The sequence below is a fragment of the Equus przewalskii genome, chromosome 14 (genome assembly GCF_037783145.1).
Source record: "Equus przewalskii isolate Varuska chromosome 14, EquPr2, whole genome shotgun sequence".
NCBI classification, from domain to species: Eukaryota; Metazoa; Chordata; class Mammalia; order Perissodactyla; family Equidae; genus Equus; species Equus przewalskii.
Window position 1 is genome coordinate 45,557,759 of NC_091844.1, and position 13,618 is coordinate 45,571,376.

The 13,618-nt window shown below is 41.1% G+C and overlaps 1 protein-coding gene and 1 long non-coding RNA gene across 3 annotated transcripts in view; one reads left to right on the forward strand and one right to left on the reverse strand.

Moving 5' to 3' along the window:
• ACYP2 (acylphosphatase 2) overlaps positions 1–10,411 on the reverse strand; it is a 152,325-nt gene extending 141,914 nt beyond the window's left edge. Inside the window, exon 1 of one of the 2 annotated variants that reach the window (XR_011526533.1) lies at positions 10,098–10,403. Coding sequence is in view for 1 of the 2 variants with exons in the window: in XM_070573888.1 (XP_070429989.1) it covers positions 10,098–10,239 (142 nt within the window). In the remaining variant the exon portion in view is untranslated. Of the gene's footprint in view, positions 1–10,097 lie in introns of both variants that reach the window. The other variant, XM_070573888.1, reaches the window with a different exon arrangement.
• Positions 10,388–12,706, forward strand: LOC139075763 (uncharacterized). The gene is made up of 2 exons (XR_011526534.1): positions 10,388–10,716; positions 11,306–12,706. It is a non-coding gene; the product is annotated as an uncharacterized lncRNA (long non-coding RNA).
• Positions 12,707–13,618: the final 912 nt, after the last annotated feature.

Sequence of the window (13,618 nt, forward strand, 5' to 3'; positions counted from 1 at the left end):
GTTTTTATCATGCTCTCCAGGCAATTCTTATGCCCACCAAAGTTTAGAACCAATGGATGGGTTCACCTTAAAGAAAAGTCTGGGAAAGATTTGAAAAGAATTTCTATTTCAAGTCAAGAATCACAAAGGGGAAAACCCAAATCTTGCAGGGTACTGCAGATCTGATGCATTTCCCACTGATGCTGTTCAAGTTCGAGTTGGTAATAAATCAGGTACTTGCATATCAATGCTGCCTCATCTATTTTACAAGTCAGCAGCATTACATGAAAGAACCTATGGACAAAGAAAAGGCAAAAGCCCCTTCTCCTGCGCCCTAATTGGACCTGCAGCTGGAGCAGCCCAGGTAGCCTGACCCTTAGATTGCTCTCTCCACCCTTACTACTGATGGCCAGAAATAATGGAGCTGCCCAGAGAGGGAGGTTGACAACATGTGTGCTAGTGAAGAGCAAGGTCCTTTAAACATTTATGAATCCCAAGCAGTCCTCCCACCTTCTATTTACTGATGACAAAAAGGCCACTTGCTTAAGGTGATGGACTTTACAAATATTTATGAGTTATCTAATTTAGACAACTCATAAATATTTGTTAAGTGACTGATCAGAATGTTGAATTGTGTGCTTATTAAATATATCTGAGTTACCTAATTCTTAGGTTATGCCTGTGTGAAAAGAATATTTCATCAGTAGACTGGAGTAGATAATTTTCTTAACTCTGAAACATATGGAATATCTGTGTGGGATACCTCTTTTAAAAACTCCTCAAAGCCCATCACCTTAAACAAATCTTAAAACAATAGAACTAAAGGATTGTCATTTAAGTTTAAGAGACAATTTTACTCCAAGTTCATACTGCTTGACAAGTTGGGTAGATAACACGAGCAGTACCCATTACTTCAGACAGTGATAGATGGAAAAAAAAATAAGACTGAGACAAATCATACATGAAAGATTCAATATGTACTTAACAGAAATTTAGGTTGTCTTGGTCGTAGACCTAATGTTTTGAGGTTGAGACCATGGAGATCAAAGTCTTTCTGTAATGTGTCCATTTATGTCACTACTTGGGAAAGAATACTGAATATAAAAATTATGTTGTTAAATTTATTTAATATATGAATGTCTGTAGCAGACACTGCTAGCTGCCTACACAAAATCCAGTTTTCCCTTCTTCCTTTCCAATAGAACTCTGACTTTACTTGAGGCAGCAACATGCCCTTCGATATTTCCCAGAGGAGTGACCCAAGAGATGTAAGCCAAGCCTTTGGTTGAGGCTTTCAAGAGAGCTCTTTGACAGGGCTGACTCAGCCAGGGGTTCTGCCCTTGCCTCTCCCTCTTCCTGATTGCAGAGTGAATACAATGACCGCAGCCATCTTGAAACCATGACTGAAAGGCCTAGGAAGTCAGGGAGGCCTTGGCTGTGACTTCTCTGAGGGACTGGAGAAGTGGGGAATGGGGAATGACTGCTAAAGGGAACTGTGGTGGAGGAGATTCTTTTAGGGGTGATGGAAATGTTCTGGAATTACAGGCATACCTCATTTTATTGTACTTCGCAGATATTGCATTTTTTATACAAATGAAGGTTTGTGGCAATCCTGCGTCAAGCAAGTGCCATTTTTCCCACATTTGTTCCTTTCATGTCTCTGTGTCACATTTTGGTAATTCTCACAATATTTAAAACTTTTTCATTGTTATTATATTTGTTATGGTGATCTGTGATCAGTGATCTTTGATGTTACTACTGTTATTGTTTTGGGTCGCCGCAAACCGCGCCCAAATAAGACAAGAAACTTAACTGACAAATGTTGTGTGTGTTCTGACTACTCCACCAACTGGCCGTTACCCCATCTCTCTCCCTCTCCTCAGGCCTCTCTATTCCCTGAGACATAACAATAGTGAAACTAGACCAATAAATCCTACAATGGCCTCTAAATGTTCAAGTGAAAGGAAGAGTTGCATGTCTCTCACTTTAAATCAAAAACTAGAAATGATTAGGGGCCAGCCCTGTGGCCAAGTGGTTGTGTTCACACCCTCTGCTTCAGCAGCCCAGGATTTCACCGGTTCGGGTTCTAGGCATGGACAGGGCACCACTCATCAAGCCATGCTGAGGCAGCCTCCCGCATGGCACAACCAGAAGGACCTACAACTAGAATATACAACTATGAACTGGGGGCTTTGGGAGAAGAAGGGAAAAAAAAAGATTGGCAAAAGATGTTAGCTCAGGTGCCAATCTTTAAAAAAAAAAAGCTAGAAATGATTAAACTTAGTGAGGAAGGCACGTCAAAAGCTGAGATAGGCCAAAAGCTAGGCCTCTTGTGCCATACAGGTAGCCAAGTTGTGAATGCAAAAGAAAAGTTCTTCACAGAAATTAAAAGTGCTACTCCAGTGAACACACAAATGATAAGAAAGTAAAACAGCCTTATTGCTGATATGGAAAAAGATGTAGTGGTCTGGATAGAAGATCAAGCCAGCCACAAAATTCCCTTAAGCCAAAGCCTAATCTAGAACAACGCCCTAACTTTTCTCAATTCTATGAAGGCTGAGAAAAGTAAAGAAGCAGCAGAAGAAAAATTTCAATCTAGCAGAGGTTGGTTCATGAAGTTTAAGGAAAGATGCCATCTCCACAATATAAAGGTGCAAGGTGAAGAAGCAAGTGCTAATATAGAAGCTACAGCAAGTTATCCAGAAGATATAGCTAAGATAATTAATGAAAGTGGCTACACTAAACAACAGATTTACAATGTAGGCAAAACAGCCTTATATTGGAAGAAGATGCCATCTAGGACTTTCATAGGTAGAGAGGTAAAGTCAGCGCCTGGCTTCAAAGCTTCAAGGGACAGGCTGATGCTAGTTAGGGCCTAATGCAGCTGGTAACTTTAAGCTGACACCAATGCTTATGTAATATTCTGAAAATCCTAGGGCCCTTAAGAACGATGCTAAATCTACTCTGCCTGTGCTCCATAAATGGAACAACACAACCTGGAAGACAGCACATCTGTCTGCAACATGGTTTATTGAATATTTTAATCCCACTGTTGTGACCTACTGCTTAGAAAAAGATTCCTTTCAAAATATTAATGTTCATTGATATTGACAATGCACCTGGTCACCCAAGAGCTCTGATGAAGATGTACAATGAGATGAATGTTGTTGTTTTCATGCCTGCTAACACAACATCCATTCTGCAGCCCATGAATCAATGAGTAATTTCAACTTTCACATCTTTTTTTTTTAAAGATTTTATTTTTCCTTTTTTCCCCAAAGCCCCGCCCCCATCCCCCCACATAGTTGTATATCTTAGTTGTGGGTCCCTCTAGTTGCGGCATATGGAACGCCACCTCAGCATGGCCTGATGAGTGGTGCCAGTCCACACCCAGGATCTGAACCAGTGAAACCCTGGGCCCCCGAAGCAGAGCGCATGAACATAACCACTCGGCCACGGGGCCAGCCCCTCAACTTTCAAATCTTATTATTTAAGAAATACATGTCATGGGCTGGCCCCATGGCTGAGTGGTTACATGCACGCGCTCCACTTCGGCGGCCCAGGGTTTCGCCAGTTCTGATCCTGGGCATGAACATGGCACCGCTCATCAGGCCAAGCTGAGGTGGCATCCCACATGCCACAACTAGAGGGACCCACAACTAAGATATACAACTATGTACTGAGGGAATCTGGGGAGAAAAAGCAGAAGAAAAAAAAAGAACTGGCAACAGTTGTTAGCTCAGGTGCCAATCTTTAAAAAAAAAAAAAAAAGACAGAAAGAAATACATGTCATAAGGCTATAGCTGCCATAGATCATGATTCCTCTGATGGATCTGGGCAATGCCAATTGAAAACCTTCTGGAAAGGATTCACCATTCTATACACCATTAAAAACACTTGTGATTCATGGGAAGAGGTCAAAATATCAACCTTAACAGGCGTTTGGAAGAAGCTGATTCCAACCCTCATGGATGACTTTAAGGGGTTCAAGGCTTCAGTGGAGGAAGTGGCTACAGATGTGGTAGAAACAGCAAGAGAACTAGAATTAGAAGTGGAGCCTGAAGATGTGACTGAATTGATGCAATCGCATAATACAACTTTAACGAATGAGGAGTTGCTTCTCATAGACGAGCAAAGAAAGTGGTTTGTTGAGATGGAATCAACTCCCAGAGAAGATGCTGTAAAGATTGTTGAAATTACAACAAAGGATTTAGAACATTACATAAACTTAGTTGATAAAGCAGAAGCAGGGCTTGAGAGGACTGACTCCAATTTGGAAAGAATTTCTACTGTGGGTAAAATATCATCAAATAGCATCACATGCTACAGAGAAATTGTTCATGAAACTAAATCAATCAATGCAGCAAACTTCATTGTTGCCTTATTTTAAGAAATTGCCACAGCCACTCTGACCTTCAGGAACCCTGATCAGCCAGCAGCCTCAACATCAAGGCAAGACCCTCCTTTGATTATGACTCACTGAAGGCTCAGATGATAGCTAGCATTTTTTAGCAATAAAGTATTTTTAATTAAGGTATGTACACTATCCTTTTAGACATAATGCTACTGCACACTTAGCAGACTACAGTACAGTGTAAACATAACTTTAATATGCACTGGACAACCAAAAAATTCACATGAGTTACTTTATTGCAGTGGTCTGGAACCAACCCTGCCACATGTCTGAGGTATGCCTGTAGACAGCAGTGATGGTTGCAAAATATTGTGAACATACTAAAAACCACTGTATATTTCGTATGCTTTGAATGCTTTAAAAGGGTAGATTTAATGTCATGTTAATTATATCTCAATTTTTTTAAATGTCACCCAAAAAAAGGAGAGCATAAAACAGGACCGTGATGTAGTTCTTCCTACTTCCTTCTCTGTAGAAGAAGGGCAGTCATTCTTCAATTTTGCTCACCATACAACCTCCCTGACTTTTCCTATCACTCCATACCAGAAAACTCGGCAGGGAAGAGCATCTTGAAATACTGCCACCAGAGCTAGATAGCTGAGCTCCCTCTAGATAGTACAACTTATTTCCGGAGAAGAAGGCTTCTTCACCCTCATGCTAGTTCCCTTCAGTGAGGAGGAATATTCATTAGGGTGACACTCCTGGCCACTCTCTACCCTGTCCCTGACTCCCCCTCAGGGACATGCTGACTTATCTAACAGGTAAGTTGGGAAGGAGAAAGCGCATAGCCCAGGTGCTTCCTCTCCATCCTTCTCCTGGGAGCGAGTTACCCACAGGGATCATACCTTCTGCTCTGCCCATCAGGGAGCCTGCCCTAGTACAGCCCTGCCTGTGCCCGGGTGGGTGTGTTTAATTCTGCAGTACAGATTATTATAAAGTCCACTTGCTTGAAGATATACACCACATCCCCAAAACGCTGCTTTATTTTGTCTTACTTGTCAATAACTCACATAATGAAGAAGGGTGCTGTTTATTGGGCCCCTCAACCAAAATCCTTATTTTAAAGCCTTAGAAGGAAGGTGCATCAAGAGGTGTCAGGACCTCCAGCCCATTAATTTTGGGAAGCAGTAAACCATGCAGGAATTAACCACTGAAAGCCCCATAATCCACTTAGAATTTTATCAGACTCTTTCTGAGTCCTGATCCCTAGTTTGAAGCATACTGTGCAACAGAGGGAGGGCCATAGAGAAAGAAAAAGTGAATGTGGAGACATCTCCTGCAGTTTATCAGCACTGGCTGAAACAGAGCACTCCCAGGACAGGGCTTGTATTGGAGAAGTGCTTCTACGGGCTTTCATGGCCTCCCCACACTGCTTCCACCTCACTTGCTAAAGAGAAGGGAAGCTGATATGACACATGCAGGTTTTTTAGAGACACACTGCTCTGGAAACTGGGACAGACAGCAGCGCCTTCAGTTACGAAAGACTCAAGCACAATATGCTTCTCAGTCAAGGCTCCATCAGCAGCCACTGCACCTCATTTTGTGGAAAGACGTGTCAGTGAGAAACTCTGCGGTGAATATTTGCAAAGCAAGTTGTACTTTAAGATCTACAAAGAAACATTGATATTTAAAGAAACCATATGATGAATTTTAAATGTCAGCATCCTTTCATGCAGAACCACATTTTCATATCATAATGTACCTATTCATCCTGGGATCTGACTGCATGTGTCAATTTTGAATGCAAGAAGTCACCCAGTCACTACCTTACAAGCCTTAATGATTTTCAACATCTTTAATTGTTAGAAAGGCTTTCTTTATACGCAATAAAATTCTGCCTCACTTTAACCTTTCACCATTAGTCCAGGGTCTGTCCCCTGGAGCCACACACCATGGCATCTTTCAAAGAGTCAAAACAGCCATCACACTACTGTTTCTTCTCCAAGCCAACTATCCCTAAGCACTTCAATTTAATTCAAGACACTTTTGAAGTCCCCACCAGAAGCATAGTCTGTAGAGGATATAGAAACAAGCCACCAGCTTGACCTTCAAAATGCTATCCTTATTGTTTAGTGAGAGACACACATAAGTGTACATAAATAACTGTAGTTGACAGCAGAATGGACTAAAGAGAAGCAAAAACAAGTAGAACACAACTGTAAATGAAATGCTACAGGAACAAAGATGAGAGAGGGAATCAGAGTTAACCGTATTTACGTTTCTTGCCTTCAACACACTAAAATTTTCACCCTCTAAAATACAGCTTTTCCATTACCTGTCTACATAAGGAAAAATGTGTCCACCTAAATCACGTGGTGTCTGACAAAGCTATTTGATAATTCATCCCAATTTTCATTTTAAGCAATCTTAAAGACAATTGCTATTTATTGCTGTAGTCCAATAAGCTATTCCTATTCCAAATCTGAGCTAATACTGTCAAAACAAACTGTTAAATTTCTAAAGCATAGGTAAACCAACAGACTGCCACAATCCATTTCTAAGAGTGTCGTTAGTATTCACCTGAGAACTGGTAGAGAACCTCTACACGGCTCAGTCCATTTCCCTTTCAAATTTTCAGATTATATTATTCCAGATGTAACTGTAATTAAACATTTATAGAAACATTATTGCTCATTTTATATTAAAATTAAAAATGTTCTTTTTCTTAAGATTTTATTTTTCCTTTTTCTCCCCAAAGCACCCCAGTACATAGTTGTATATTTTTAGTTGTGGGTCCTTCTGGTTGTGGCATGTGGGATGCCACCTCAGCATGGCCTGATGAATGGCACCATGTCTGTACCCAGGATCAGAACTGGCGAAACCCTGGACTGCTGAAGTGGAGTGCGCGAGCTTAACCACTTGGCCACGGGGCCGGCCCCTAAAATTAGAATTTTTATTTTTTATTATTGTCAATTTCTCCATAATCATTATGACTCCAATAAAAGGCTAATGGTTTATTAGCCTTAGGTAATCCACAAGAAAATTGTGAGCAGTTTTGTGAGGCACATACTGATATACAGAAATATGGCACTGTATATGGCATATACACTATATATACAGAAATATGGCACATCAAGCAACAGACAGAGAGTCAGAGGCTGTAGTTTGTGAGTGTGCCAACTGCTTATTGACCAGATCAAACTTCCTCGGAGTGAAAAGGATCACAAAAACATCCTCAGGGTCATCTGGAATGGTCAAAACGGCTGGGTCCAAATGTTCTGCATCACTGTATATGTGTTCAGTGCACAGGTTAGGAGGAAAGAAAAATAAAGGTGGAAAGAGTACTGAGAGGAGAATCAATAGGTTATTGTGATTAAGAGCATGGGCTCTCGTATCAGACTGTCAAGGTTCAAATCCCAGTGCCACCACTTAACTCTCTGTGTAACCTGGGAAAGTTACTTCTCTATGCCTGTTTCTCCATCTGTTAAGGGAGGAAAATGGCTGAGGTCACAGGGTTGAGGATTAAATAAGACAATGCATGTAAAATATTGAGTACCGAGCTTGGCACATCCTCAGTTCTCAGCAAATGTCAGTGTATATATGTGCAAATATGTGACTGTGAATTTGTCCCACATACTCTATCTTAATAAGTCAATAGTATGCATGTACTCTTTGCCATTTAACAAAATGCAAACTATATGAGTTATTGCCCTAAAGCTGATTTTTTTAAACCCCACTGTTTATGTATAGTATATTTCTCTTTTCTATAATTGCACTGTTGTCCAAAATCAATCTTCATATACCATTTGACCATCATATGCACAAAAGTGCAATTATGTAGTTAAAATCAATAGAAATACATTATGAATTAACAAAAAACATTGTATAATAGAAAAGTGCAGGTTTCAGAGTTAGAGAGATGCAGGGTCAAATCCTATATGTCGATAAGGGCTTGTCCAAGTCACTGAACCTCTCTCTACCTTGTTTTCTCACTATTAAAATAAGAATAAGACATATATCTCACAAAATTGTGATGAGAATTAGGCAAATAATAGTAAGATGCTCAGCATACAGGACACCCTCAGTAAACGTCACACATGTGCATACACACACACACATTCCTTAACTACTGCCATCTCTGTCCAATAGACCAAATATTTTGCTAGGTGATCTTTGCCATCATTTTCATACTTTAGGTAATGTGTTTCAATGACTTATTGTGGCAGTTTTCAATCCAGAGTACCATGCCCTGGGTATACCCAAAGACTTTCTAAAGGGTACAAAGCCTCGGATAACTTTAAGGGAATCAGTTTCCAGACCTTCAACTTCCATATGTATTCTTCCCTAAAACTGACCTGTCTGAGAAGGCACCTGTGGTCTGCTGAGGTTCTCCTTCCTACACCCCTTTTCACAATCACCCTTCGAAAGAAAGGTCCATCTCTTTACAAAAGGCATACTCTCACTCACCCTTAACCTTACCCTGGTACATCACCCCAAAGTGTAAAAACCTCTAGAGTACCAAAACAACAGGATAATTCAACCTTTCCTTTAATCAAGGTTCCATAAATACCCCCAGCTTTCTCCTTAAGAAATAAACTTCCAATACAAATTCACTTTTTATATTTAATAATATTTATCATACTTTTAAATGTATTTGTATTATTTTCATCAACTGTGCTCTAATAATCACAATAGTAACTCAAGCCAGAAGAAAAAAAAATTAATAGAGCTTTTAGCCAAAGGAAATTAAGAAAATATATTTATATGTGTATGTATATACACATAACATATTATAAATACATATTGCAGAAAAGTTTGAGAGGGTGATCAATAAAACTCTCAAGTATGGGATAAAATTCTGAGGAGAGGGGCAGCCTGCTGGCTAGCGGTTAAGTTTGCTCACTTCCGCAGCCCGTGGTTTGCAGGTTCGCATCCTGGGTGCAGACCTAGCATCTCTCTGTCAAGCCACTCTGTGGCAGCGTCCCACATAAAACAGAGAAAGATTGGCACAGATGTTAGCTCAGGGCCAATCTTCCTCTCACACACACAGAATTCTGAGAAGGGGAATAGAAATCAAATTCAAAAAAGGAAAATGTACGAGGTAAAATTTCCCACTGTTAAAAGGCTTCATTTTAAGTGAATGACGGTCAATATTAAATCACTACCCTATTTATAGTCCACTGGATAAATTTCAGAGTGACTCAACATTTTAATTTAGAAATAAGGATAGTTACAATAAGCCAGACATTACATCCTTTAGAACTATTTAAACTTACGGTGAAATAAAAATTACATAACAATTTAGTAATTCTCTTAAGTGCTACACAGAAAAAAAAAAAAAGTATAATCTCCGACAAAGTGCAGCCTCAGATATCATCTAGGCGTCCTTCCTGGAACTCGAGTCAAGCCCAGCAGTTTGAGTGGCATGTGACGTGGACCACTAGCTCAAGGGCCTCTCTTCTTTCCTAGCCAGCTTCGTTCTCTCCATCTCCGTCCCTCCTGTCTCCCTCTCCTCGGCCTCTCCTCCCGCCTCCCTCCCCTCTGCCCCTGTCCCCCGCGTCCTCCGCTCTCCTCCCCCGCCCACCCCAGCTCTCCGGCGCAGGCGCGCTGCGCCCCCTTCCCCCGCGGCTGCTGAGTCATGGCCCAGCGGAAGTCCCGGCCAACACGGGGAAGTGGCTTCCCAAGATGGGGAGCGCTTCTCGCAGCCTCTCCCTTCCTCCCCTAAGAGCTCTTTGAGCACCCACTGTAGGGGGGCGTCCCCTACCCTGCACTCTCCCGAACACCTCGTAGTCCACGGATTTGAGGGGCCTGGCGGTAGACATGGCGGCGGCGAGCCCTCTGCCGAGGAGCCGGAGCTGGCTTCGGGGCCCGGCGACTGCGGCGGCCGCGAGAGGGAGGGGGCACATGGAGCCGCTGGGCGCACCCCGCGCCTGTCACCGGCCCGGGACGCGAGCGCGCCGGAGTCACGCGTCAGAAGGCGGCAAATGAGATGGCGGGGCCCCGGAGCGAGGGCAGCTGGGGACGCCTGGCGGGAAGAGGCCGCGCGGCCCGGTGCCCGAGGCCTCCGTCCCCTCCGCCTCCTTCTGGACGAACCAGACCGGCTTCCTTGCGAGGGAGGCGCCGCCAGCGCTTCTTGCGATTGATGAACCCTGGTGGTCGTTTCTCAGTGTCTATAAATAAAAGCCGGATGCTGTGCCCAGATGTCAGTAGTTTGGTACCCCAAAATGATTGTCTTTGAAATGAAAGACCTGCCAGCTTGCTGGTTGAGGGTATTTGGTTGGTGAGTTAGTTTCTATTAAATGTTTAGGCGACTGCCAACCTATCTGGGGATTTTGAGCCAATTCTGAAGGTGATGCCCGCATCCTCTTCATCTCTTCTATTGAGTAAGAAAGGCTTTGGGTCTAAATCCATATTCTAAATGGATTGTGATATTTTGGGGGGCAAGAAACTTTAAAAGTCTAACCTCTTATGCTAGTGGAAACAAACCGTAGTCATCTTGGCTGCTGGTCACTCATACAGCTTTCTTAGAGTCTTGATCATTGTCCAGCAACATCCCAGTTGCCGAAAGGTTATACTTAGAGGATTTTACTTCCTGGGGAGCTCTTATGAAATCTTAATTTAAAGCAACCCACAAGAATCTGGATACAGCTATTGATAATCTGCTGCCTTCTAGAATTCCAAATCTTTTTACTTGTGAGAATTTGCATTTCTCAACATGTTTGTTGGCTTCAGTACCTTTACATCTTTCTGTGCATCTGGCCACAGAGTTAAAATAATCCTCTCCAATCTGATTCAATATTGTGTGCCAATTCTATTAGGGAACACCAAAAATCATCTAAAACTTGGTTAGAATGTGGTTAAGTCATTTAAAGTAAACTGTATTCTGGAAATGCTAATCCAGATGATTTTATGTAATGAAGATCTTGGTTGATAGCAGAGACCTCACAACTTCTATCTTCATTTCCCTTCCAGTTCATTCCATGAAGACTCTGGAAACAACATAGATCTTATGTCATTCTTTTCACGGCATATCTTCAGAGTCTCTACACTGCATTCGGAGTAAAACTGAAGGTCTTCAGCCTCCACTGCTATTCCCATACTATAGTTTATAGGTACCTTAGGACACTTTGGATCATTCTGCTCTCTGAACATACCCTGACGTTTTTTTAAAAAAAATCTTTGCTCTTGGATCTACTTTATCTGGACTACCTCTTCCTATTCCCAAATCTTCCCTTATCCTGTTCAGCTGCCTGTGCAAGTAAATAATTTCATCCTAATTATTTAGTGTCTTCCTGACTAGTACTGTGCCTTCCAAAAAGTAAAGTCTCGAACTGGGTTGAGGGCCTGTTGCTGACTGGGAAAGCTATTTTCCTTTTCTTTTTTTTAATTTTTAAATTAATTAATTAATTTATTTATTTTTGAGGAAGATTAGCCCTGAGCTGACATCTGCCACCAATCCTCCTCTTTTTGCTGAGGAAGACTGGCCCTGAGCTAACATCCATGCCTATCTTCCTCCACTTTATATGTTGGATGCCTACCATAGCATGGCTTGCCAAGTGGTGCCATGTCCACACCTGGGATCCGAACCAGTGGACCCCGGGCCACCGAAGCAGAACGTGTGCTCTTAACCACTGCGCCACCAGGCCAGCCCTGTCCTATTCTTAATCAATCTTTGACTTTTCTCTACATTTACCCAAGAGTGCCTTTGCCAATTATTATGTAGCTTTATTGTAATTTTAGAGGTGCTACAGCAACAATTGACAGTTGCTTAGCTAAAAACTTTACTGTCTGCAGAAGAACATTAGCAAACGGAAATTTTTATGTACCGTTTCAGCATGGATTGCCAATAATATGTGATTCTAAGACTTTAGAAATTTTAAGCAGATGTTGCTAATATTAAACTAATCTTAAATAACAGAAAGATCTATGCATAGAGAAATTTTTGAAAGTAGAATGAAAAAAATCATCTGTAACCTTAACATAAACTTTATCATTTTTGTGTATTCACTTATATATATACATTTTGTAAGTAAAAATCATGGTATAAATTCAACTTTTATTCTCTTTTTCCACGTGATAGTCTTTCCAATGAATAGTTTAGTAATGTCATGATGTTCTTTGAAGTGGATATAACTGTAAATTTACCTCCTAATTCCCTGTTATTACAAACTCGGTTTCTAATTTTTCTCTATCATAAAAAATATTGTGAAGGAAATATTCATATGTGTGGCTTCCATCCCATATTTTTAAATTACTTAGGATAGAAGTTAGAATACCAAATCAAAGGGTGTAACTGTGCATTGTCATTGATACATGCTGCCAAATCGTTTTTCAAAGGGCTGTACCAGTTTAAATATAGCACTGCCACCACTGTATGAGTGTATGATTATTTGGCTTCTGATGCAAACAAATGCAAGCAGGCTCTTCACATACAATACATGATTAGATTAGATGAACGTTTTTCATTTTGTAACCTAAGCAATAGCTTTGGAATGACTAGGCTTTCTGTTACTGCTGCTTGAAATTAAAACCTAGTCAAATCATGCCTTGAACCCTTTAAAACAATTTGTGTGTGGCGTAGGATCATGTTTAAGGTAATACATGGAAAAGGAAAACCCTGCCTATATGATACGGGCATAAAAAATGACCAGGCCCCAGAACCTGTGAAAGAGGGGCAGACAGTACAGTCTCTGTGTCCAAATGACATTGGAATTGACAAAGTACCACCTATAAATCTCTAATTTATCACCACAAAAGATCAATTGAGAGTGATTTCTCAGAAATTTGATATCAGGTATAATTGATTTCAGGGACAACCAAAATTACCTTATCTGTCAACATATCTCTACCCCTGAAATATTTTTGTAATCATTGTGTTGAAAGAGCAGGACTCAACAGAATACAGATTGTCAACTGCCACAATTGAAGAGGCCTAAACAAACCAATTTAATGATTCCTTCATGGAAGGAATACTTTATAGGTAAAGCAATGGTTAGATAATTGTTGCTAAACTTGATTCACAATCGTTAGACACCAGTCTGTTAGCTGAGGAAGTAGCTGGCTTCCCAGAAGAGGCTTTCATCTCATTACAATTTATCTGAAAATTGCTTAAGCATTTTATCAGGAAAGCATATTTCTCCCCAGAAGGAAATTCTGTGCCAGGTTTGAAATCATTTTTCTTTATCTCAGTTCAATTTGATATTCAAAATTCAGAAGTGCACTTAAATTACAGCTGCTTCCTGTCCCAGCTTGGTACTACGTAGGCTGGCGGGGAGGGGGCATGGT